Genomic DNA, 24,720 nt, shown 5'->3' with positions numbered 1-24,720 from the left:
TGGGCACGCTATTCATCCAAAGTGAAAATGCTGCCCCCTATTCCTAAAAAGTTTTAATGGACGTTCAATTAAACAGAAAATATGCTGTTCTGAGCAACCAGTATTCATTACGGAAACCGTTTACCATTTAAGAACCAAATGGAAGCAAACAGAACGAAAAGGGGAGGGACCTACCTGAATTTGTCCAATAGAAACTCTAGTTTGAATGAATACACCCCAGTTGAAAAACGGGGAGGGGTTGGGTTGTGGCTTGGGGAACCCAGTCAGCATGGCTCCTACACTTTATTATGTCACTCATTGAGGGAGTAAAATTAAGATAATCCGAAGTACACTGGTCTATGGTCTGTGACATGAATGGGCGAAAGAAGTGAGGGAGAAGCGCCCTTCTCAAATAGAACAGTAATCTGTGCCGCTCTGTCATGTTGTCAACAAGCCAGCATGGTGCATCGTTCAGAAACATACATCTCTTTTCCATAAATATTTGTCAAATTAGTGTTCATTGGGAAGGCAGATAAAGTGCTTAACCTACGTCACTTTTGTTTTGAGCCGACTTCGCCGGAGGCCAAAACGGTGCACCTGGCTCACGCCCAGGAGGCAGCCCAGTTCCAAAACGAATGCAATCACTTTTCACCTGGTGTTAACTCCTCTCACCCGGGAAACCCGGGAGAGGTAATCAAATCTCCTCATTGTTTCAAGTACACCCAGCCACACACCAAATGCAGCAAACATACCTCAAAGTCTGTTCAAGAAAATGTTTGGGAAACGTGTCTTTCAGTGCAAACCGTTACACAATGTAGCAAATGTTCAGTCGAACTGAACGTACCCAAGCCCTGTAGCTGCTACGTTCTTTTTAAATGGATAATAAGCATTTGTACCACAACTTTTTTATCCAGTATTAACTTTTTCTTCCCCCCTTTACAGTAGAAGGCCCGTGAGAAGCTCAACTAGATTCAGATACATTTCAAGATTCACACGTACACAATGTGATAAAAACATAGTTTATTAAAATTTAAAAACTATACATGGATAAGGAAACATGAACATTTTACATATAGTTATACAAGGATACAAAACATGGGCACACAATAACAAGGTAAAAAGGTTTTCCAATTTCCTATACTTCCCCAACTTAGATCAATCAAATCAAATCAAATTTTATTTGTCACATGCGCCGAATACAACAGGTCCTTACAGTGAAATGCGTACTTACGAGCCCCTAACCGACAGTGCAGTTTCAAAAAATACAGATAAGAATAAGAGATAAAAGCAACAAGTAATTCAAGAGGAGCAGTAAAAAAATAACAATATATACAGGGGGGTGCGGGACAGAGTCAATGTGCGGGGGCACCGGTTAGATGAGGTAGTATGTACATGTAGGTAAAGTTAATTAAAGTGACTATGTATAGATGACAACAGAGAGTGGCAGTGGTGTGGAGAGGGGAGGCGGGGCGGGGCAATGTGAATAGTCTGGGTAGCCATTTGACTAGATGTTCAGGAGTCTTATGGCTTGGGGGTAGAAGCTGTTTAGAAGACTCTTAGACCTAGACTTGGCGCTCCGGTACCACTTGCCGTGTGGTAGCAGAGAGAACAGTTTATGACTAGGGTGGCTGGAGTCTTTGACAATTTTCAGGGCCTTCCTCTGACATCGCCTGGTATAGAGGTCCTGGATGGCAGGAAGCTTGGGCCCACTGATTAACTGGGCCGTTCGCACTACCCTCTGTAGTGCCTTGCGGTCGGAGGCCGAGCAGTTGCTATACCAGGCAGTAGGATGCAACCAGTCAGGATGCTCTCGATGGTGCAGCTGTAGAACCTTTTGAGGATCTGAGGACCCATGCCAAATCTTTTCAGTCTCCTGAGGGGGAGTAGGTTTTGTCGTGCCTGCTTCACGACTGTCATGGTGTGCTTGGACCATGTTAGTTTGTTGGTGATGTGGGGACCAAGGAACAAAAAATGGATTTCATTATAGTGTAGCATTCTGAGTGTCAACTCACCTATTGAAAAGGCACATTCATGGTATAAATTTATGATATTGATTCGATGCAAATTGTAAGCCATGATGACACRTCTGTGAAAGCATTTGGAACGACACCACTAGATGGCCTCTAGCTCCACAGATGATTTTAGAGTGGTGAAGTACTGAGAGTTCTGGGAGACTTGACTTGGTTCACTCTATCAGAAGGTTGATAGTCTATGCAGAGCTAAGAAATGTAATATTCAGTTGATTGGTCTGCTACATACATTATTACTTCTGTTGAATGTAACATTGCATCTATGCGCCATGCTTTTAAACTATGTCCCACTCCATAGATTTCATGACCATATGGGACGGAGGGAGGGGTTAATCCTGATAGYGAGACTTTCACTCCATCATTTTGGGTGATTTCACAGTTCTYCTGCATCGTCTGTCTTTCCTCCTCYCTCTCCTTTGCTTGCTATCTCCTCATTCAATCCCTTCGTTCCCATGTCACCCTTCCAAACCTCCCRTAGACATTCTGAAAGAGATAGAGGGCTCAGTGTTGAACTCTCCATGAACTCATGTGAAGCTATGTTGTGTTTGCCTCTATTCAAGTKTCTRCTTGAGTGAGTGTGGGCATTAGGCRTGAGTTTGCTTTGCAAGTGTGTGCATGTTAAAGTGTGTGTCTGACCTTGCTCGTAGGTCTTGAGGACATGCGTCTCACACAGGAAGTGTTCAGCCTCTCCTCCAGATGGTGGAGGTACCAGTCCTCAACAACCTCCTCATGCTGCTCCTGTAGGGCTGTATGTCAATGTGGACACACCAGTGGAGGCTGGTGGGAGGAGCTATAGGAGGACGGGCTCATTGTAATGGCTGGAATGGAATTAATGTAACGGAGTCAAACACATCAAACATATGGAAACCACGTTTGACTCTGTTCCTTTTATTCCATTCCAGCCCCTACAATGAGCCCGCCCTCCTATAGCTTCTCCCACCAGCCTCCACTGGTACACACACACGGGTATGTACCTGTTTCTTCATGTTGGACACCTCCACCTAGGGTTCGTCCCAGACTTCATAGGGCAGGCCCAGCTCCACCTTCACCCCCTTATGCACCAGGTTCTTCAGAGGAAACCCTGAAACATACACAGACGATTAGTTAACTCAGGTGTGTTACATAATGAGTGGTCAAATCACATCAAAATGTCCTCCAGCGATTTCGATTTTTACTGAAGGAGGACTTCAGTAAAAATTGTTGTCYTAGGCTACCTGGCTAAAAAGCTTGCTCGCTAGCCTAACTTTCTTTCATGGCTAACGTTAGCTAGTTAACATTAGCCTTCTACATCTAGCTACATATTGAACTTCCATCCTCTCAGGCCAGGGGCACAATGTATGCATTTATTGTTGGATCAGAATTGCCATTATAATCATTGGTCAGTACGGAGAATTAAGTAAACCACAAGTCCTAATCCCTATCTCCATCCATGGCTAATTTAGGAAAGGGCTAATTTTAACTAGCTAGCTAGCCACTGGAGGACAACAACACAATGAGATGCACAGCGAATTTATGTCAGTGATATATGCTCTCCATGCCAAATCCAAACTGGCTTCCCTTGACACTTTTTTTTGGTGCCCCAAGACCATTCACAGTTAAACTCACTAAATTTAGCTCAACGCTGATTGGCTATTATTTTATCCCAAATATTATCAAGGGAGGCCAAATGCTGGCTTCACTTGCATTCAATGCCACGGGCGGCAACAATTTCATACTCTTTTGGACCAGACAGCATCAGAAAGATGGCCTACACAAACAGAGACAAAGGGGCACTGTTTCGCTCGCTCAGATGCCTTTTCTGGTGAGATATATTCAGCCTCAAGCGAATTGAAAATTATGAAACACAACGAGACGAAAGAGAAATAATTTGATATCTTTTTTACTTGGTCAATTTTGTTAGGAAGTCTGGCTTCCCTTGGTAACCATGAATACATGCCATTGCAGAGGAGTAGCATATATTTTGTTATAATGCATGTTAATTTAGGTTTATTCACACGTCCCATATAAGACAATACACTCACAGACAGACTTAGCGAAGTAACGTTAAATAGCTAACTAAGCTGCACAAGGCATCATCGTCACATTGAGTTTGTACCTTCGCATCTATTGAACAGTCTTTTGTCCTTGGCTGCTATAGCGAAGATGCACACCCAAAGGAAGCACAAGAGAAAAAGTTCAATTGCAACTTTATTCTCACTTTTCGCCAGCTTGTTTCCCTAACTCTGTTTACAGAATCCACATTGGTCATTTTTGGGAGACTCAGGGTGTTTTCACATATTTTCCTCTTTAAAATAACTGATCTCAGTCCTCTTTAAAGTGAACTCTTGGGGGGTAAAAAAGCTAAATAACTCAGKTGTCTTTGTATTCACACTGCCCTTSCCYTTKAATGAGGACTCAACTCTTYTGCCAKTYCACTTCACCTATTTTGTGGTCTGAGTCCTCTTTGCATTCACATTGCTATGTTTAGAAAGGATCCACAATATTTTTTCCAAAATTCACTCAATGCACACTCAGAATGTGTTGYCGGACAGCTATATATACCTACTTACATTTTGGAAGCTAATAGATTGCATTTAGTTAAAATATGTGAAATGATAATTTCAGAAGATACTATTACTATTAACATGTACGTAAATATTATTGGTAACAGAATAAATAGCAGAAGAATAACTGCAAATAACTGCAAATGAATAATGCTGTAATTGAAAATTGTACACCCAATGTAGGCTACTGCCCCTTTAAGGGGGCTAGAATAGATTCTGCAGCCAATGTTTTTAATATATTTTTTTATTTTACGAGGCAAGTCAGTTAAGAACAAATTCTTATTTACAATGACGGCCTACCCCGGCCAACGCTGGGCCAATTGTGCGCCGCCCTATGGGACTCCCAATCACGGCCGGATGTGATACAGCCTGGATACGGACTGTAGTGCAGTGGCCTTAGACCACTGCACCACTGTGATTCTCATCAAATATGTTGTTGTCTTACACTATTCAAATCCCTCAATCAAATAAACAGCTTATGAAGCTCTCTTAACCTATAGATCACATATTATATATTTTTACCTTTATTTAACACATATTGTAAACAAAGAATCTGAACTAAAAACTCATCCTTGGCTATCACTAAACAATATCAAAAATAGGACACGTTTTTTCCGCAAACCTGCACATCATCATCTTCTCTATTTTGTGGCATCAATGTGAGGGTTTATGGCAGGGGCAACGGTATTGCAGTAGTCTAGTGTTTGGTGCGTGTAATAATGACAAGCACAACTTGGGAGCTTTGTGTTYATATTGCCCTAAACAAAGGGAACCGGACCGAGGAATTCAAGCAAACCGGACTCAGACGACCTGGGTTCGCATCGGGGGCTCTTTTGAAGTGTCTGAGTTCCTTTTGAGTGTTCAAACTTCTCACAAAAATTGTCTGAAAGGGACAAAGCATGAAAACACTCTCAGACTCACAGTCTGGTAGTTGACACTACCCAAAATAGGAAAAGGGGGATCGTGCCCATTCGAATTTAGGAAATCTAGTCGAGGTAGGGAACGGTATTCAGAACACACTTGTAAAATGTAAACACAACAATACAAAAGAAATATGCTAAGATACCAATGCATTTATTTGATCTCATGAGGATTTGATCAAGTTCATTTGGTTGGTGAGTTTGGGGCTTTGGAGTCCCAAGACCCCCACTGCTTGTCAGTGCTAGAATTCAGAACTAGGGCCTACTATTTATTTATAAACAGTATTTATAAATAGGCAGTGTATATATGATTAATTATGACACAGCAGGGCTTGTAGGGTTCATGTCATTGTGGTCGTATTCTTGTTGACAGTTGGGTGAGGAAGATACTTCAGATAGGAAGAAGTTCAGGTATGAAGGAGTGAGTAGATTGATAAGCTAAGGTGGGGTTTATAAATAGATGACTTATTTAATGTGATTGTGACTAGCAGATACGGTAATATTTCATCAAATGCTTCATTGCAATCCAACTCGGAATATCTCCTAAAAGGCCTTTGTCAGAAAATGGCCTGGACGTTTGAGAAACATCATCAGTCCTGCATCTAAAATATTTGATAGACAAATGGTAGACATAATCTATGTTTAATAGCATCACATCTATAATCCTACCTGCGCATGTGCTCTTATGAGCATAAGTTTCCAGTCTGCAGTGGTATCTAGTCGATAATATTGTCCTGTCCCACTGTTTCCTGTGTGCACACCGCAATCCAGCTGTTAGCTGCAAATGTGAACAACATGACATAGATACATAGCTATTTAAATTTAAATGAGATCATCAGATTTGAGACTGGCAATGAAGGGGTTAAATGAGGGGGATGGGGAAGAGGAGAGGAGGAGGTGGGTGCCCCTCGGATAGGGAACATTGCGCTTAATGACAACATGAGAGAGAGGCAGACGCGAAGATGAGAAAGAGTGAGAGACGAGAGATGGACGCGAGATAGCCGAGACGAGCAGAGAGAGAGCAGAGAGAGACCGAGAGAGTAGAGAGAGAGAGAGCAGCAGAGGAGAGAGAGAGAAGAGAGAAGAGAGAGAGAGAGAGAGAGAGAGAGAGAGAGAGAGAGAGGAGAGAAGGACCAAAAATAGAGAGAACGAGGGTAAATTGTGATGAACAAGATTTATGTGAATGTGTAAATGACAAGTATAAAGTGAGGGAGAGAAGAGAGAGACAGAGAGAGAAAAGAGAGGGGGAGGAGAAAGAGGGAGGAGAGTGAGAGGGACGAGAGGGGTTCTTGCACATATAAAGTTGCTGGGGGAGGTATGGGGTTCAGGGAGAGGACAGAACACTTATACGAGGATCTGAAGAGAGGAGCAGACCGCAGCAGTAAGAGATACTTCCACTGATACCTTACATACACACACACACACACACACCACACACACACACACCCACACAACACACACACACACACACACACACAACACACACACACACCCATCACACCACACACACCACACACACACCACACCACCACACACACCACATACACACACACACACACACTACACACACACACACACAGTCCTTTCAACCGACACAAGCGTGTGCCAGAAAGCCGAGAGCCCAAGCATAATAAGTGGCTCAATGAAGAAACAACCAACCTGCACCTTAACGTGTATGTGCTGTGTGGCTTTGCATGGAATAGCCTACACACTAACAAGTATAGCCTTGCATGGTCTCAAGTTCTCTTGATTGGATAGGTTGTCTGCTCTCTCTGTCCTATGCTCCTGGGACAGTCCCATATGTGCACTCTTAGAAAAAAGGGGYCCAAAAAGKTTCTGTGGCTGTCCACATAGGGGAACCCTTTTTGGTTCCAGGTAGAACTCTTTTGGGTTCAATGTAGAACCCTCTGTGGATAGGGTTCTACATGGAACCCAAAAGGKTTCTACCTGGAACGAAAATGGGTTCTTCAAAGTGTTTTCCTATGGGGACAGCCAAAGAACCCTTTTTGGTTCTAGATAGCACCTCTTTTTTCCTAAGAGTATGGGTTAGAGGATGAAGAGTGTTTTTACTGTAATGGGTGAAACATTAGCATGTCTGAACGTAACCMTGTGGTGTTTCCCCAGTGTGAGAGGCTACAGTGGCTAGCTTTGGCTAATTGTGTGTTACAGTATATCACAGAGCAATGGAAGGAGTGAATATCCATTGTCTTTCTGGAGGGTAGGGTTACAGCAGCACASAGCTACACAGGTCTACTGATGTTACTGATGCCCTGTCACGGTTAAAGCCACACACACTTCCACCAGACCTGGGTTCAATACTATTTAAAATAGTTGCAAATACTTTAGCTGGTCTCGATTGAGCATCCAGGTACAATGGACTATTGAATAGTAGCAATCCCCGCCTATCTGGCAATCCAAGCAGGCTAAAGACARAGGTAAAAGGATTTGAAAGATTTAMAATKGTATTTGAACCCAGGTCTGACCGACACACACACCTACACATCATATGAAGTCACATAGGAATGGCACATGGCTGCACAGGTTGTGACAGATTGAACATGGACATCACACATACAGCGTGTCACTCAACTGTTACGTATTCACAAACACACTTAGACGCTTTAAAAAGTCACAAGCAACGTCGCTCATGTCAGAACTACACACACAGAGAAGTCAGACAGAGAGGCACACACACACACACACACACAGACTGAAGATAAAATAAATGACGATAGCCTCAAACATTAAGAATTGCTATTCATGCTGTAATAACAGTCATGTCATATTTTTTTATTCAACTTTTATTTGAACCAGGAAATCCATTGAACATAAAGAACATGTTTTCCAAGGGAGAGCTGGTCAAGATGCCACTATAAACACTGGAAAACTACCACAAGACCTACAGCTGGTCTGCGAGCCTGTATGGGTTGCCTTAGAGACGGAGAAGACAGACAGGAACAACAGAAGCTGACCCTATAGCTCCATACAACCTCTCTCTCTCTCTCTCTCTCTAACATCCTCTATTGGATATATGGGTGTCCAGAAGAGGCTTTCCTGACATTTAGCTTCCCTAGATAACATTATACTGTATTGGACCAATCAGATGGAACTGCATTTATGACTAAGAGGGAGTGTTTCACGGGACGTACCTGAGCTCCAGGAATTTGCTCATACCGGGAACCAAAGTGGATACAGTGACAATCCATCTAGAACAGGTATTCACTGTACTTAGTTAGAATGTTTGATTTGATGTATTTACTTGTTTGAATATGTACAGGTTAACAACTGGGCATCAAGACATATTAACAGATTGAGATGTTATATTGCAGAGAAACACTGTAGCAAGGCTTCTGTCATTCTTACCTTTGTCATGCACAGGGGATAGGTTCTTTTCAGTTCTGCCATACTCTCATAGACAGAACCAATATCAGTTCATTTTAGAATTGCTAATGTGAAGAAGTGCTTCTCGTCTTTAACTTCCCTTAACATGGCGCCCGGGGAGGAAAAGTCAGAGTGTAATTTACTAATGTTGGCCTGTGTGTGTGTGTGTGTGTGTGTGTGTCGGTACTTAGCACCACTAGATCCCCAGCCACCTACACCACACACACACACACACCGTCTCCTGGCATAAACACTGACACAGAATCGCACCTGGCTCACACACACTAATGCACACACACACACACTCTGATGCACACACTCAATCACACAGATACACACACACTGACGCACACACACACACACAGTGATGCACACTCATACACACTTTGCTGGCTGGTGTCTGCCCTCTTGGCAGTAGCTAGGTCTAATGACTGTGTCCTCACCTCATGTCCCTTCCCCCTGACCCCGATGACCTTAAAGTTAACCATTCTAGCTCCACACTTTTCATTAATGTGATGTACTATCTGTGAATAGCTTAGTTACTTTCTATTTCTCGTTTGTTTTTGTTCTACTTGACTTTCTAATAAATGTTTTATAGTAAGGGAAATGAAAGGAACAGGGRGATACTGGTCATTTGTACAACTGAATGCCTTCAACTGAAATGTGTCTTCCTACTACTGATATTGATTACTGCATTGTTGTGAAAGAGCAAGCAAGAAAGTWATTTCACTGTACTAGTGCATGTGACAATAACAATAACAACATGAAACTATCTTACCCTAGACACCAATAGAATGAGAGGATATGTAATATCATGTTCTAAATAATGAAATGAGCAGACATGTTCCTTGCTGTTCCCCCATATCCTCTCTCATGCCCCATCTCTTTCTCTCTCAATCCCTGTCTCCACTTTTTCTCTSTCATCCTCAGTATGCCAGAGAGGGTGTATGGGTTCCAGGGGCAGAGTTTCCACAAGCTGAAGAGGGCGTGTCTACGGCGGGGCAAGCTCTTCCAGGACCCCCTCTTCCCCCCCTCTGCACTGTCACTCTTCTACAAACGAGACCCACCCCCTGGACTCACATGGAAGAGACCACGGGTGAGAGATTGGGAGATGGAGGGGAGAGAGAATTGGAAAGAGTGAGTGGATGAGTGCTAAGGARGTGCAAGTGTCAAATGCAATTTCATCAATTTCTGGAATTTTCCAGCCCTAAAGTCAGGTTTGGCAATTTACCTGTCTAACATCAGCCCTTGTGCTGAGGTGGGAGAGGAGGCAATATTTGAGGTGTGTCCCCAGCTAGCACATAACGTTCTAAGAACCATGTTTGTTAGAGCTTGGTGAGAGCGTGGTTGTCCTATGGTTATTTTGCATACAACCTTCCCACAATGTTCTGAGAATGGTGCAGGATACCCAGCTAGCACATAAGGTTCTGAGAACCATGTTTCTTAGGTGGTAATTTCAGTACTCCAGCATAACGTATTCTACAGGTTTACTCATGGTTCTGTTTAAAGTCATGTTCTCGGAATGTTCAGAGAACGTTACAACGTTCTTCTGTGGGAATTTCAGTACTTCAGCATGACCTTTGCTGTAGGTTTCCTCATGGATTGTGGATGTGAGCCATTAAGAGGGCGAATGGTCAAGACAAAATATTTCATGTGGTACAGTAGTAGTTGCCAGGCGCCCCAGTTTGAGTCTGTTAAGAACTGCAGCATTGATGAGTTTTTCACACTCAACAGTTTCCCGTGTGCATCAACAATGGTCCACCACCCAACGGACATTCAGCCAACATGACAACTGTGGAAACCATTGGAGTCAACATCCCTGGTCCATGCCCCGACAAATTGAGGCTTTTCTGAGAGCAAAAGAGGGTGAATCTCAATATTAGGAAGGTGTTCCTAATGTTTTGTAAACTCAGTGTATATAAAACAAAGGGAAATAACATTGTTGACTGCACTGGGCCTGTGAAGATTTCATGCAGCGCTAATGAGAAGTTTTAAGACCCACAAAAAGCAGGTTTTACTAACGCAGGTGATAATGAATTTAGCCATGATGCACAGTGCCCATGGAAGGAGAGATGTGCCTTTTGTGCCGGTGAATCTCATATTTAGATTTTTTTTTAAATAGTTTCGCTGCATTTCGTTGAATTTAATAAAAAAATCAAGCATAGCCTTTCCTTCCACTTAATCATGTCTGGTTTAGCAGCATCGCACAGATGCATCTTTTTATCCTGGCCATTAGCCAACAGACTATGAATAAAGTTTTTTTAATGGTCTACTGAGAGTGCTGTGACATATTTCGGAGGTTTTTGCCCTCAAGCTTTTTCAATATTCACAATTCACATACCTGCATACCTCATTTTGCTTGTTCAAATAGGCTACCCATCCCAATTTTCAAAGAGCACTCCTTGCCCAATTATCAAAGACACGCACTTCCAAACTATTCAGTCCTCCTATATTAACTATGGATTTTTTGGAGAATCTGCCTAGCACATAGACAACGATACAATAGCGTAGTCAATTTTTGCTTATTGACTAGGTTTGGCATGTCCATGTCCAGACTGCAATTTACAGGAGGCCTAGCCCCTATATAGGTGTGAAYGCTAKAGCCTATGTTTAACAATRTATTTCCATATTGAAGCAAAGCAAGTTGAACAATGTGCACCACAAACATGTTCAACATATTTAGCAAATATGGGGCAGGATATTTAACGACCTAGGCTAACATTCAAATTGGAGTTGATGACAACGCAATACAGAAAAGACCGTAAATCCTGATAACACATTATTCCATCRAAATCAATCAGTCAATGTATTTTTCTGTCTAAAACCACACACTCGTGCTGGACCCCCCTACATGCCCTCTCCCCGTGGCAGGGGGCACCAGTCTAATTCTAGTCATCCACTCAGCAGGTTTTATTCCAGATCTAGTTAATTAAAGCCTTTCTAAAGGACCAGAGACGTCAGGACAGAGTAACCCGACCCGGTCCAGAGTGTGTGTGGCGCGTGTTGCGGATTAGGATCTGAAAATGACCAGGGTATCAGTGTGTGTTTATAAAAGAAACACTTGATTTAAATAGCATATGTCTGTGATGATGAGTGGGGAAGTGTAGCGGTGTGTCTTCAAGGTTGGCTATTTATTGGATATGAGGTTGTGGTTGTATGTAGTCTTAACATGTAAGACATACAATGCATTCAGAAAGCATCCAGACCCCTTGACTTTTTTCACATTGTCACGCCCTGACCATAGAGAGCCTTTTTATTCTCTATTTTGGTTAGGTCGGGGTGTGACTAGGGTGGGTAATCTAGGTTGTTTTTTTCTATGTTGGCCTGGTATGGTTCCCAATCAGAAGCAGCTGTTTATCGTTGTCTCTGATTGGGGATCATATTTAGGCAGCCATTTTCCCACTGTGTTTTGTGGGATCTTGTTTATGTGTAGTTGCCTGTGAGCACTCCATAGCTTCACGTATTGTTTGCTTTTTTCTTGTTTTGTGCATTTCACGAATAAAACGATGTGGAACCCATATCACGCTGCGCCTTGGTCCGAATGTTATTTCGAACGATCGTGACACACATTTTGTTACGTTACAGCCTCAGTCTAAAATTGATTAAATTACAATTTTGCCTCATCAACACATTACCCCATAATGACAAAGCAAAAACAGKTTTTTAGAATTTTTAGCAAATGTATAACAAATTAAAAACAGTAATACCTTATTTACATAAGTATTCAGACCCTTTGCTATGAGACTCGGAATTGAGCTCAGGTGCATCCTGTTTCCATTGATCATCCTTGAGATGTTTCTACAACTTGATTGGAGTCTACCTGTGGTAAATTCAATTGATTGGAAATGTTTTGGAAAGAAACACACCTGTCTATATAAGGTCCCACAGTTGATAGTGCATGTCAGTTCAAAAACCAAGCCATGAGGTCGAAGGAATTGTCCATAGAGCTTCGAGACAGGATTGTGTCGAGGCACAGATCTGGGGAAGGGTACCAAAAAATGTCTGCAGCATTGAAGATCCCCAAGAACACAGTGGACTCCATCATTATTTAATGGAAGAAATTTTCCATCCACCAAGACTATTCCTTGAGCTGTCTGCCCGGCCAAACTGAGCAATCAAGGGAGAAGGGCCTTGGCCAGGGAGGTGACCAAGAATCCGATGGGCACTCTGACAGAGCTCCAGAGTTCCTTTCAGAGTACCTTCCAGAAGGACAACCATCTCTGCAGCACTCCACCAATCAGGTCTTTTTATGGTAGAGTGGCCAGACGGAACCCACTCCTCAGTAAAAGGCACATCACAGCCCGCTTGGAGTTTGCCAAAAGGCACCTAAATGACTCTCAGACCATGAGAAACAAGATTCTCTAGTCTGATGAAACCAAGATTGAACACTTTGGCCTGAATGACAAGCGTCACGTCTGGAGGAAACCTGGCACCATCCCTATGGTGAAGCATGGTGGTGGTAGCATCAGCATGTTTTTCAGCGGCAGGGAGACGAGTCAGGATCGAGGGAAAGATTAACAAAGCAAAGTACAGAGAGATCCTTGATGAACACCTGCTCCAGAGCACTCAGGACCTCAGCCTGGGGCGAAGGTTCACCTTCCAACAGGACAACGACCCTAAGCACACAGCCAAGACAATGCAGGAGTGGCTTCAGGACAAGTCCTTGAATGTCCATGAGCCCGGACTTGAACCCGATCGAACATCTCTGGAGAGACCTGAAAATAGCTGTGCAGCGACGTTCCCCATCCAACCTGACAGCGCTTGAGAGGATCTGCAGAAAAKAATGGGAGAAACTCCCCAAATACACGTGTGCCAAGCTTGTAGGATCATACCTAAGAAGACTCGATGCTGTAATCACTGCCAATGGTGCTTCAACAAAGTATTGAGAAAAGTTTTTTTTAAATATTTTTTTTGCTAGCATTTCTGAAACCCTGTTTTCGCTTTGKCATTATGGGGTATTGTGTGTAGATTGATGAGGGGGAAAAATCTATTTCATCCATTTTAGAATAAGGTTGTAACGTAACAAAATTTGGAAAAAGTCAAGGGGTCTGAGTACTTTCCGAATGCACTGTACATACAAGATACACAAATTATAGAAGGTCTGATGTTGATTGTAATGCTAAATATATAATACTGTACTTACAGGTAGTGTCTTAACAACTGCCTCTGTAGCCAACATTTCAGCATTTAACGTAAACTCGTACATCGCCTTGGTCCGTACAATTGCCCTTATTTTAGCGCCCCAAAAACGTAATACTTCCAGATCAACTGTAATGTCAATACCATTGTAAAGCACAATTTCTCCCCTTTCCAACATKATCAATTACATGACCTAAACGCTGCCCGTTTCTGCATAATTCAAGCAGGCAATGAGCCCTGTCGGGTCTTTTTAAAAATGGCGGGTGGGGAAGCGAAACTAATGCGTGACAGTGAGAAGGAGAGGTTGTGTGGGAAAATTGCTTTTTTTCACTCGATCTGTCCAACTTATCACCTTATCGCCTCTAAAATGTATATAAAACACTATAAAGAGTTTATATAATGTGTCATTACATACCTATTTGAAGGTTTATGTCGAATTTGAATCGGGTTTTTAGGGYGGTGCTAAAGTGATCTTAGAAGTAAACAGCAGCTTTGAGAATGATGATCGAATGCAATGATGATGCAAAAAATGACTAGGTATCCCACCTTTACCCCCGTCACTGTCCATTTCTTGTTTTTAAACGATGAGAGAAGTGCTACACCTGGTGGAGAGATTGTAAGACAGAAATAGTTGCTTTATGCGTGCTGTACGTTACGACATGACACGTCACGATGTAACGGATGGTCAGTTTTTTCAACTTTTCTCCAAACTATAGAGCAGGGGTGTCAAAGTCAAATGGACGGAGGGCCAAATAAAAAATTTAGCTACAAGCGAGGGCCGGACTGTTCGAATGTTCATTGAAAAATTTTAAATGACGCATATAGTCTAGTGAACCTAATTGAACCTACTGAAAACCTAACAAATATATTCCAATATGATCAGATAAATAAAGCAAATATTTTCTTATGGCTCTGTCAGTAATCTTTAATTTTCAAACAGACACAAAAGACAAATTTCCTTTATATAAAAATCCCCATAACATGAACATTAAATGAAAGAAACCGGTATTCAAGGCACCATCAGTAGCCTATATTTCTTTTTGGCAAAAGTGGGCTAAATTTACTTCAAAGAAAAAAAAACAATAATAGCAATTTTCTATCATCCACTCAACTGAAATATTTTAAAATATAATTGGATTGAAATACAATAAAATAAAGTGCAAAAATCTATTAATTCAAAAACAACACTTTGTTTAAGGAGAAGTAACATGCAGTGAAAACAAATATTAAACTTTAACTTTTAAACTTGAACTGAGAAAAACTCTAAATATGTGATTCGCACAGTAATGTTCACTTGTTTGAGGTTGAGGGTGATACTTGGTGGTGTCCCATCTTTTCCACAAGTTCATCAATGTTCGGGGTAAGGCTCTGAGCTGAGGAAATCCTCAGAATTGAGTGGAGGTGTTCAGCAGTAAGTCGACTTCTGGTGATGGTCGAATTTGTAGTCCCGAATGTAGTCCCGTGTGGCTCAGTTGGTAGAGCATGGCGCTTGCAACGCCAGGGTTGTGGGTTCAATTCCCACGGGGGGACCAGGATGATATGTATGAACTTTCCAATTTGTAAGTCGCTCTGGAAAGACGTCTGCTAAATGACTTAAAATGTAAATGTAAATGATGTTTTGTTCAGGTTCATCAAAGAAAACAGTTGTTCACACAGGTATGTGCTGCCAAACATAGACAACGTTTGAGCAGCCTGGATGCGCAGCTGGGGCATTGTGTCGGGAGGAAACGGGCGAACTCCGCAGCACCCACTGCCGCATATTTTGCCCTCAGTGCATCATTGCATTGGAGGTCAATCAACTCCATTTGGAGGTTTGGTGGTGAGCTTTCCACGTCAACAGCAAATGGGTTACCGAGCAGTTCCAACCTGCTTTTTGTGCTTCAAAGTCAGCAATCGGCGTCGAAAGTCAGCGGCAAGCATACCTATTTTATCAGCCAACTGTGCGCTCGGGGACGCACTGTAGAGAGCTTCTCTTTCATGGTCTGGCAGCTGGGAAAGTGGCTCAATTTTCTTTCCGCATCTGCGTCTCCCACAGAGTCAGTTTGGTTTTGCGTCACCGTTGCATTGTGGGAAATGTAGTATTGGTGCGTGTAAAGATCTGCGGGCTGCCGGCTTGCTGCGGTCTGCGGGCCGGTTCTAATAATAAAATCAAGATCATCCCAGGGGCCGTTAAAAACCTTCTCGCGGGCCGGATGTGGCCCGCGGGCCTTGACTCTGACATATGTGCTTATAGAGCCATACCATGTCGATCAACGCATGAACAGAAACCTAGTTCACACCCCGATTTTGAAGTCAACACAGTCGCTACAGTCCCATTAGTTTTCTCTGTAGCCTCGTTTGAATGTTGCGGTTGCGCACATTTGTACGGAATGGGGTGAGWTTAGTTATATGCCTATTTATTTTCTGCAACAACACAGTCACTCATCATCACAGATTGTAAGCCAGCTAGTGCCATTGACTACTAGGCCTAGAGATGGTGACAGATGATTGACATTGGGAAAATAATGACTATCAGCTATCAGCTAATGATGGGAGAATGTAAATATGTTGTTAATATGTTATTATGTTAATATTAGATGTTAATATGCTAGCTGGCTAGCTGTGATGTCGAAACAAACACATTTTTACTTGATTTGAATTTGTTCTGCTGCTTACATCTGCCTCTTACTAACATGCAGTTGAATTGTCCCCTTCTCTGTCCCTAAAGCCTGTTGCACAATTCCCAGTCGTAACAGTTTGCACATATTTTCGGACAACATTTTGTGGTGTTTTGGTGTTCAGCAGGTCGAAGTTCGGTAGCCGAAGTCTATGCCCCTTTGTCGGTGATTGGTCAACAGTACGGACAGGATGGATGGGATTCTTCAAAGAAGTGTCATTCAACTAGTTTTCGTGTACATTTTTTCACTTGATAAATAATGCACCAAAAATCTTAGTTAGATGTAAAATTGCGCAACTAATACTTCCTCTGCAAAAACATCCAAATGAATGACATATTTCTTGATTTATCTTAGATTACTTCTGACTATTTTGCTACAGCGCCTCAAGAGGGACAAACATTAATATTGAYGCTTTTTCTAGTTTTTCAAGCAAAGGTCTTATGCGAGGGAGTATGCGTGGCACAGRCGTCCAATTTGCCAAGCCGAGTTCGGCAAACCGAACATAGTATGGGGGCGCCTTAACAGTGARAGACACACATGACACATCCAACTMAAAAGTAGCCTCCTATACATAGACAAAACTGCCACGGGGGATGCGGGGACTTGTTTTKGRWKKWARMYKKWRRRRWYSGKWARRAMYKKYMMYTYYWWWRSCMARWYYYYYMWTYMWWWTTTTTTTTAATGTATTAAATAAGTAATGTCAAACTGTGTAGAATTGCAAGGAAATGYCTTTTAAAATGTCCAAAAAACTTCTGTCTACTGTTTCGCGCTTGCTCCTACCAGTATGCAAGTCTCCCCGTCCGGCGCCCGCAGTCAGTGTAAACTGCATACAGATGAGTGCGCTCTTGTGGCAGAAGGGGAATTTTCTGATATTCAGAGCTTATGAAAWTAGCTAGTTTGATGTGCAATTCATTTMACTTCAAATGAAAAGCAAAATGAAAAGAGACTCAAAATAAAATGTAAAAAGTAATTCATAAAATCCAGAGCTGACAGAGCACTTTTCTGTAGGAGGGCAAAAGGGTCGGTGCTGGAGGACTGGTTGAGCCCTATCTGTGCATGTGCCTGATATTATAGGTGGTAGCTAACCTCACTCTTTTCTGTAGTGTGTTCCTCATGCTCTGTGCAGGTATTTTAAGCGTGCATCCACCGGGGGTCAAATGATAGGATGACATCTGTCACCTCACTCTGCAGTGAGACACACACTCAATCATATAATCGCGCACGTGCACACACACACACACAGGATGCTTGGACACTGTGAACTTCCCTTCCTCAGCTATCATCCAGTCAGCTTCATACTTCATCCGGTAGGTTGAACATGATATCATCTAAGGGAAAATGAAGTTCATAACTTTTCTAAAGTTACATTTGGACAAGTTATGTCCTGTGTGGGCGTGTGTGTGGGCGTGTGTGTGTGTTAGTGTATGAGTGTGTGTATCCTTATAACTCTGCTGTGACCTGATACTGTCAAAACATAAGATCAACAGCTCCAATTGGACAGGATCTCTCTCTTCTACACTGCTCTGACATCAAAGTAAAATAAGCGTAAACTGGATCAACACACTAGTCCTAACAAATACAATGGCACCATGACAAGATAAACTAGATCCAATAGGCTTACACCCAGTTTACTTTTGGGCCTATAATACATTAGAATTCTCTCTCTCTCTCTCTCTCTCTCTCTCTCTCTCTCTCTCTCTCTCTCTCTCTCTCTCTCTCTCTCTCAGGAGCTGTGTAAGGACCCTCGTCTCTTTGTGGATGGCATCAGCACGCGGGATCTGCACCAAGGCAGTCTGGGTAACTGCTGGATGGTGGCGGCCACTTCCTGTCTGGCCTCAGAACCTTCACTTTGGAAGAAGGTGAGGGGTCAAAGGGCAGAAGCCAAATCTCTGTAGGTCACCTCACTGGTTTACTTCCTGGTCACTGATTTAATTTAAATTTCACTGAGAGGTCTTGATGATCAGTTGCTTATAGCTTAATCTGACATGTTAGCGCTGGGCTGGACCAAAAACCTGCACACCCTGTGACCACTGTAATAACACATTCAGTAACCACCCCTGAAAACAAAAAAAACAAAAAACATTTATTTGATTGGTTTAAACTACCAGGTGATTCCTGACCACGCGGAGCAGGAGTGGAACCCCAAGCGTCCYGACCTGTACGCCGGAATCTTCCACTTCCGCTTCTGGCGGCTGGGGCGCTGGACAGACGTGGTGGTGGACGACCGCCTGCCAGTCAGTGAGGACGGAACGCTGCTCTTCTGCCGCTCAGCCACGCCACGGGAGTTCTGGAGCGCCCTRCTGGAGAAGGCCTACGCCAAGTGAGACTTTAAACTATGCTAAAGCCAAGAACCAGCTGAGAAATTAGATTTCAGGTTGGCTAAGAGAAAGGTTGTTAATCAGTCAATTAATATCTTATTGTCCCAGTTGCACCTAGTAAATTGTTATCTAATGAATACATTATAAACTGGGTGGTTCGAGCCTTAAATGCTGATTGGCTGACAGCCGTGGTATATCAGACCGTATACCACGGGTATGACAAAACATGTATTTTTACTGCTCTAATTACATTGGTAATCAGTTCAAAATAGCAATAAGGCACCTCGGGGGTTTGTGATATATGGCCAATATACCACGGCTAAGGGCTGTGTCCAGTCACTCCGCGTTGCGCCGTGCATAAGAACAGCCCTTATTGGCCATATACCACACCTCCTTGGGCCTTATTGCTTAAGTATACACCACACAGCAAATACACACTTGACAAAATAAACCCCATTCCACCCCTTCAATGTCTCTCCTCATCCTCAACGATTCCCCTCTTTCCCTGTCTTCCAACCTTCGTATTCTCCCCTCTTGTTCCCCACCCACTAATCTCCCCCTCTCTTCTCTCACCAAGGTTGAACGGCTGCTATGAGGCGTTGGAAGGCGGTAACACGGCAGAGGCCCTGACCGACTTCACAGGGGGTGTGTCAGAGCCCCTAAGCCTGGACAGGGAGGCCCTCACCCTGCACCTCAATCAGAGGAGGGCACTGTTCCAGACCCTGGCCAAGGCTCATGGACGCAGAGCCCTCATCACCTGCTCTATACGGGTCAGTGAACAATAGACGTTTCTCTGTTTAACTGCAGATCTAGGATCAGCTTACCGTCCCCAAAACGTAACAGCAACCATGTGTGGGGAAAATGTTTAATTGACCTTAGATCAGTGAATTAGTACTAAAAGATCAGCTTGACTGTGGAACTTTAATCCATCACAATACCAGAGACCAATACTGGAGGCCTCAATCTAAACTGGTGCCCACGTGCCCTAGATATTACATGTGCATGAAGGGTGGTAATGAATGGTTTGGGATTGGGCCAGAGAGATTCTATGAATGTCATTCTAGCAGAGAGGTCACCTCTGAATACTGTACTGTACTGGGTCATAGMGAGACAGTTGGCTATATAGTGGCTATGTTAAGCATAGTCCAGCATTAACAATGTTAACACCAACCTTTACTGTACTATGACAGGAGTGACACTGCATGCTCTCTATCCTGGCACGTTCTCTTGTCTTTGACTTGTTCGCTCTCTGCCCTTCCTCTTTCCTGTCCTCATAAACACTCCAGATACATGCCTTAATTGATTAATGATCTGTATTGTTTATTGTGTAGTTATAGTATCGTGCATGATTCTTACTAAACAAATCAGGGGACCTTCATAGAGTGCCTGTATTGTGTATTGATATTAGTGTATTTCTATTGTGTATTGTATTGCATATCTGTATTCTCTCTCTCGCTCTGTCTCTGTCTCTCTCTTTGTCTGTGTCTCTCTGTCTGTCCCAGCCAGCGGAGGGGGAGACAGTAGAGTCAGTACTAGACTGTGGTCTGGTGCGGGGCCATGCCTACGGTATCACCGCGGTGAGGAAAGTGCGCCTGGGGGAGTGGTCGCTGCTAGGTGGCTGTGGTGGTCGCCTCTGCATGGTGCGCATGAGGAACCCATGGGGTACAGCCGACTGGACCGGGCCCTGGAGTCAGGGGTGAGGGGGCTACTACTGTACTGTTCATAGGTCAAGGTCAAGGTAGCCTCACTTGGGTCATAACAAATGTCAGGATCTGGCTAGAAACATGTTTTTGTCTATTTTGGTTGGCCACAAAATTGGAGGGTCTCATAGCAAAGCACACATGAAGGGAACCACTGACACAGAGCCCTTTTGCGCCACCTTCAGGTCTCARCATTGGCAGCAGGTTGGTCGTGGTGAAAGGGAGAAGATGGGCCTCATAGTCAGAGATGTGGGGGAGTTCTGGTAAAAACAAACAGTCAAATAAATGTTACTCTTTTAACAGAAAACAACTTAAATGCTCAATGCATAGCATACGTTAACAAATACACTTCAATTCATCCTGAAAAGCTAAATAAATAGGGGTGTCTCTCCTCTCAGGATGGAGTTTGAGGACTTCTGCCGCTACTTCACGGACGTGGTGGTGTGTCGTCTGGTAGAACGATCCCTGCTGTGGCCCAAAACTCACTGGAGAGAAGTACGCTGCCCTGGGGAGTGGGCTCCAGCCCCCAACACCCCCGGCACCCTCCTCTCCAGGCGCCAGGCACCCAACCTGGGGAAGAATGCTGCCAAGCCTGGGGGGTTGAACCAGACTCAGAGAGGGGACCGGAAAGAGGCAAGACTGGGGGAGAGACAGAGGGGTGGAGGGGGAGGTCGAGCTGTTCGTGGTGGAGGGAGGGAAAAAATGGTTGTTGCGAAAGAAGGGGAGAAGAAGACGAAGAGGAAGGAGGAGGGGGTGAAGAAGGAGGGAGAGGTGGATGGAGGATGGGATGAACAGACTGATAAGAAGAGTAGGTGTGGAGGATGCATCAACCACAAAGACACTTTTCTACACAACCCCCAGGTGAGCCTACACTTCAGCTAGGTTTTTGCTCATAACARCTGGTTAAATGGTTCCATGTAGAGGTCCAGTTTATCCTACACTCAGAATATGTTTGGTTATGACTGGGTGGGGGAGAACTGTTTCGTCCTAATTTAGTTGTTACATTCGGACTGTAGTGAAAAACACATTCTTGATATTCTGTGAAGAACACTCAGGATGCTAGAATAGTATCTCAAATATAGTATGCATATACCACAAGCATGCAAATAGCTTGTGTTGCTKAAATTGTAAGGAATTAATATGAACTATTTGGGCAACTGCTACAATCTTAATGGCATGGAAATAGASCTGTGAAAGCCTATTCAGAGTGGCGCTGTTGGAAACAACATTGCTAAGCTAAAAACAACATGGCTGACACTAAGCTATATTAGTGGTACTCTAAAACTGCTACTGTAGGACTCTCTCTCCCCCTTCTCTCTCCCTTTAATTTTATTTATTTATCCCAGCCCCCATCCCCGCAGGAGGCCTTTTGCCTTTTGGTAGGCCGTCATTGTAAATAAGAATTTGTTCTTAACTGACTTGCCTAGTTAAAAAAAAAGTTGCATAAAAATATAAATAAATTCTCTCTCTCTCTTTCTCCCCTTCTCAGTTCATGTTTGAGGTGCAGGGAAAGGAGGATGAGGTGTTGATCTGTCTGCAGCAGGAGGACAGGAGGATAAAGAGGAAGGATGGAGGAGGAGAGAATCTGCCCATCGGCTTCGAGGTGCTGAGGGTGAGTCACAGGGCTTCAAAAGGGCCACTGTAGAACGCTATAGTACACCCAAGGTGTGTGTGTGTGCATATGACCGTGAGTGTGTGAATAATCCATATTTCCTGCGTGTGTTTAACCCTCTATTCATTCACCCTCCACCCCTGTCATCAGGTGGAGGTGAACCGGCTAAGCCGTGTGCAGTGTGTGGTGGAGCAGGCAGCGAGCTCTGTGTACATGGACTCCCGTAGCGTGGCCCTGCGAGTGTCCCTGGGCCCCGGCCGCTACGCCCTCCTGCCCACCACCTTCCAGCCCGGGGCCACCGGACGCTTCCTGATACGCCTCTTCTCACATTCCCACCTCAGACTCAGGTTAGGGGTGGGAAGGGGGAATGGTGTGAATGTTAGGAATGAAGGAATGGTGTGAATGTTAGGAATGAAGGAATGGTGTGAATGTTAGGAATGAAGGAATGGTGTGAATGTTAGGAATTAAGGAATGGTGTGAATGTTAGGAATTAAGGAATGGTGTGAATGTTAGGAATGAAGGAATGGTGTGAATGTTAGGAATGAAGGAATGAAATGTGTTAGGAATGAAGGCGTTAAGAATGTCAAGTGTTTGTCTGAGTTTCCCTCTGCATTTAGCATGTCAGCACCAGATAATGATTGATTGTATCGATTCTCCCCCTTTTCCACTTCACTACTATTATTTATCTCCCTCCCTCTCTCTCTCGCTCTCACTCTCTCTACCTTCTGTTAGTGAGTTGAGAGAGGAGTTGCCTGCTCCCTCACTGTGGCAGTGTTGTCTTCCCCAGCCCAGTATAGTAACCACCGTCCACCTACGTCGAGCATCTGGACTCAGCCAGCCTAAACAGACAGGTATATATTACATCACTGTGACATTACGCCATAACATTATCATAACATACATTATCAATATCAGAACATACATTTTACACATACAGGATCAATATCAGAACATACATTATCAATATCAGAACATACATTATCAATATCATAAAATCCATTTTACATATACAAGATCAATATCATAACATTCATTATCAATATCATATCATACGTGATAAACATACATGATCAATAGCATGCATTATAAACATACATTATCAATATCATAGCATACATTATAAACATACATGATCAATATCATAACATGCATTATCAATATCATAGCATACATTATAAACATACATGATCAATATCATAACATGCATTATCAATATCATAACATACCTTATCAGAAAATACATTACCATCATACGGAACGGTGGCTTTTACCAACAACTGGCCACATGTAATCTCATTGTATACAAACCTTGATGTCCATCTTTTACAAGATTACAAAGACTACAAACATGAGACTAATTGTCTATGTATTGTGTCTGTATCTGTGTTGTGTAGCACCAGATGTGTATGCGGTGGTCTGGTGTGAGGACGACACCATAAGAACACGTGTGTTCAAGGAGGATGGAAACCCAGAGTTCAACATCAGGGCCATTTTCTACAGGAGAAACCCAGACGCACATATTAGCATTGAGGTTAGAAATATACACATCTCAGTGAGACAAACACAGACACATCAGTTAGACACACACACACACACACACACACACACACACACACACACACACACACACACACACACTGGGGTAGATACAGTAATTGAAGTATTATGATTCTAGTTATATTCAGGGATGTAATATTTGCTTTTCTTTGTGTGTATGTATGTGTGTATGCTTGCACGTGTGTGTGTGTGTTTAGTTGTGGCGCTATGGTCTACTGTGGGACACACTACTGGGCGGGGCTCAGCTCCAGACTAGCGACAGTGAGAAGGGGCGGAGCCGAGTGATTGACCTGCAGGGTGGCCAATCACGGTCAGGATCCAGGGGCTGTATCTATGTGGAAACCTCATCCAGCGAATGCCTAACAGACTTATAACTGACAGCTGTGGCTTGTACCACCCATGATACAACCATGCAATCACTGATTTTCTGGAAGAGGCCGCAGATTTGGACGAAAATGTATCGGGTTCAGTAGCTTTATCCATTGGAACTACCATAAATAACAAAGACAAATACCTCTTTGAATTAACTTAATAATGCATATACACTGAACAAAAATATAATTGCAAMATGTTTCATGAGCTGAAATAAAAGATTCTAGAAATGTTCCATCTGCACAAAAAGCTAATTTCTCTAAAATGTTGTGCACAAATTTCTTTACATTGATATTAGTGAGCATTTCTCCTTTKCCAAGATAATCCATCCACCTGACAGGTGTGGCATATCAAGGTGCACCTTGTGCTGGGGACAATAAATGGCCACTCTAAAATGTGCAATTCTGTCACACAACACAATGCCACAGATGTCTCAAGTTGAGGGAGCGTGCAATTGGCATGTTGACTGGAGGAACATCCACCAGAGCTGTTGCCAAAGAATTGAAAGTTAA

At 43.3% G+C, this 24,720-nt stretch overlaps 1 protein-coding gene across 2 annotated transcripts; it reads left to right on the top strand.

The window, feature by feature from the left end:
• Nucleotides 1-9,744: 9,744 nt before the first annotated feature.
• Nucleotides 9,745-24,442, top strand: LOC111960098 (calpain-5). 2 transcript variants are annotated; one of them, XM_070437892.1, is made up of 12 exons: nucleotides 9,745-9,949; nucleotides 18,377-18,508; nucleotides 18,758-18,969; nucleotides 19,545-19,737; nucleotides 20,470-20,663; nucleotides 20,853-20,930; nucleotides 21,066-21,528; nucleotides 22,157-22,279; nucleotides 22,430-22,626; nucleotides 23,012-23,130; nucleotides 23,674-23,810; nucleotides 24,034-24,442. In XM_070437892.1, the coding sequence occupies exons 1-12, from the start codon at nucleotides 9,785-9,787 to the stop codon at nucleotides 24,208-24,210; spliced, it is 2,190 nt and encodes a 729-aa protein (XP_070293993.1). In that variant the 5' UTR covers nucleotides 9,745-9,784; the 3' UTR covers nucleotides 24,211-24,442. The 2 variants fall into 2 exon arrangements, with proteins under 2 accessions (XP_070293993.1, XP_023837776.1); XM_023982008.1 differs by lacking the exon at nucleotides 9,745-9,949 and adding an exon at nucleotides 17,355-17,956.
• The last annotated feature ends 278 nt before the right edge of the window (nucleotides 24,443-24,720 follow it).

The sequence above is a fragment of the Salvelinus sp. IW2-2015 genome, linkage group LG37 (assembly GCF_002910315.2).
Source record: "Salvelinus sp. IW2-2015 linkage group LG37, ASM291031v2, whole genome shotgun sequence".
Lineage (NCBI taxonomy): Eukaryota > Metazoa > Chordata > Actinopteri > Salmoniformes > Salmonidae > Salvelinus > Salvelinus sp. IW2-2015.
Note: the sequence above shows the minus strand (reverse complement) of the source record. Positions and strands in the feature narration are given on the sequence as shown.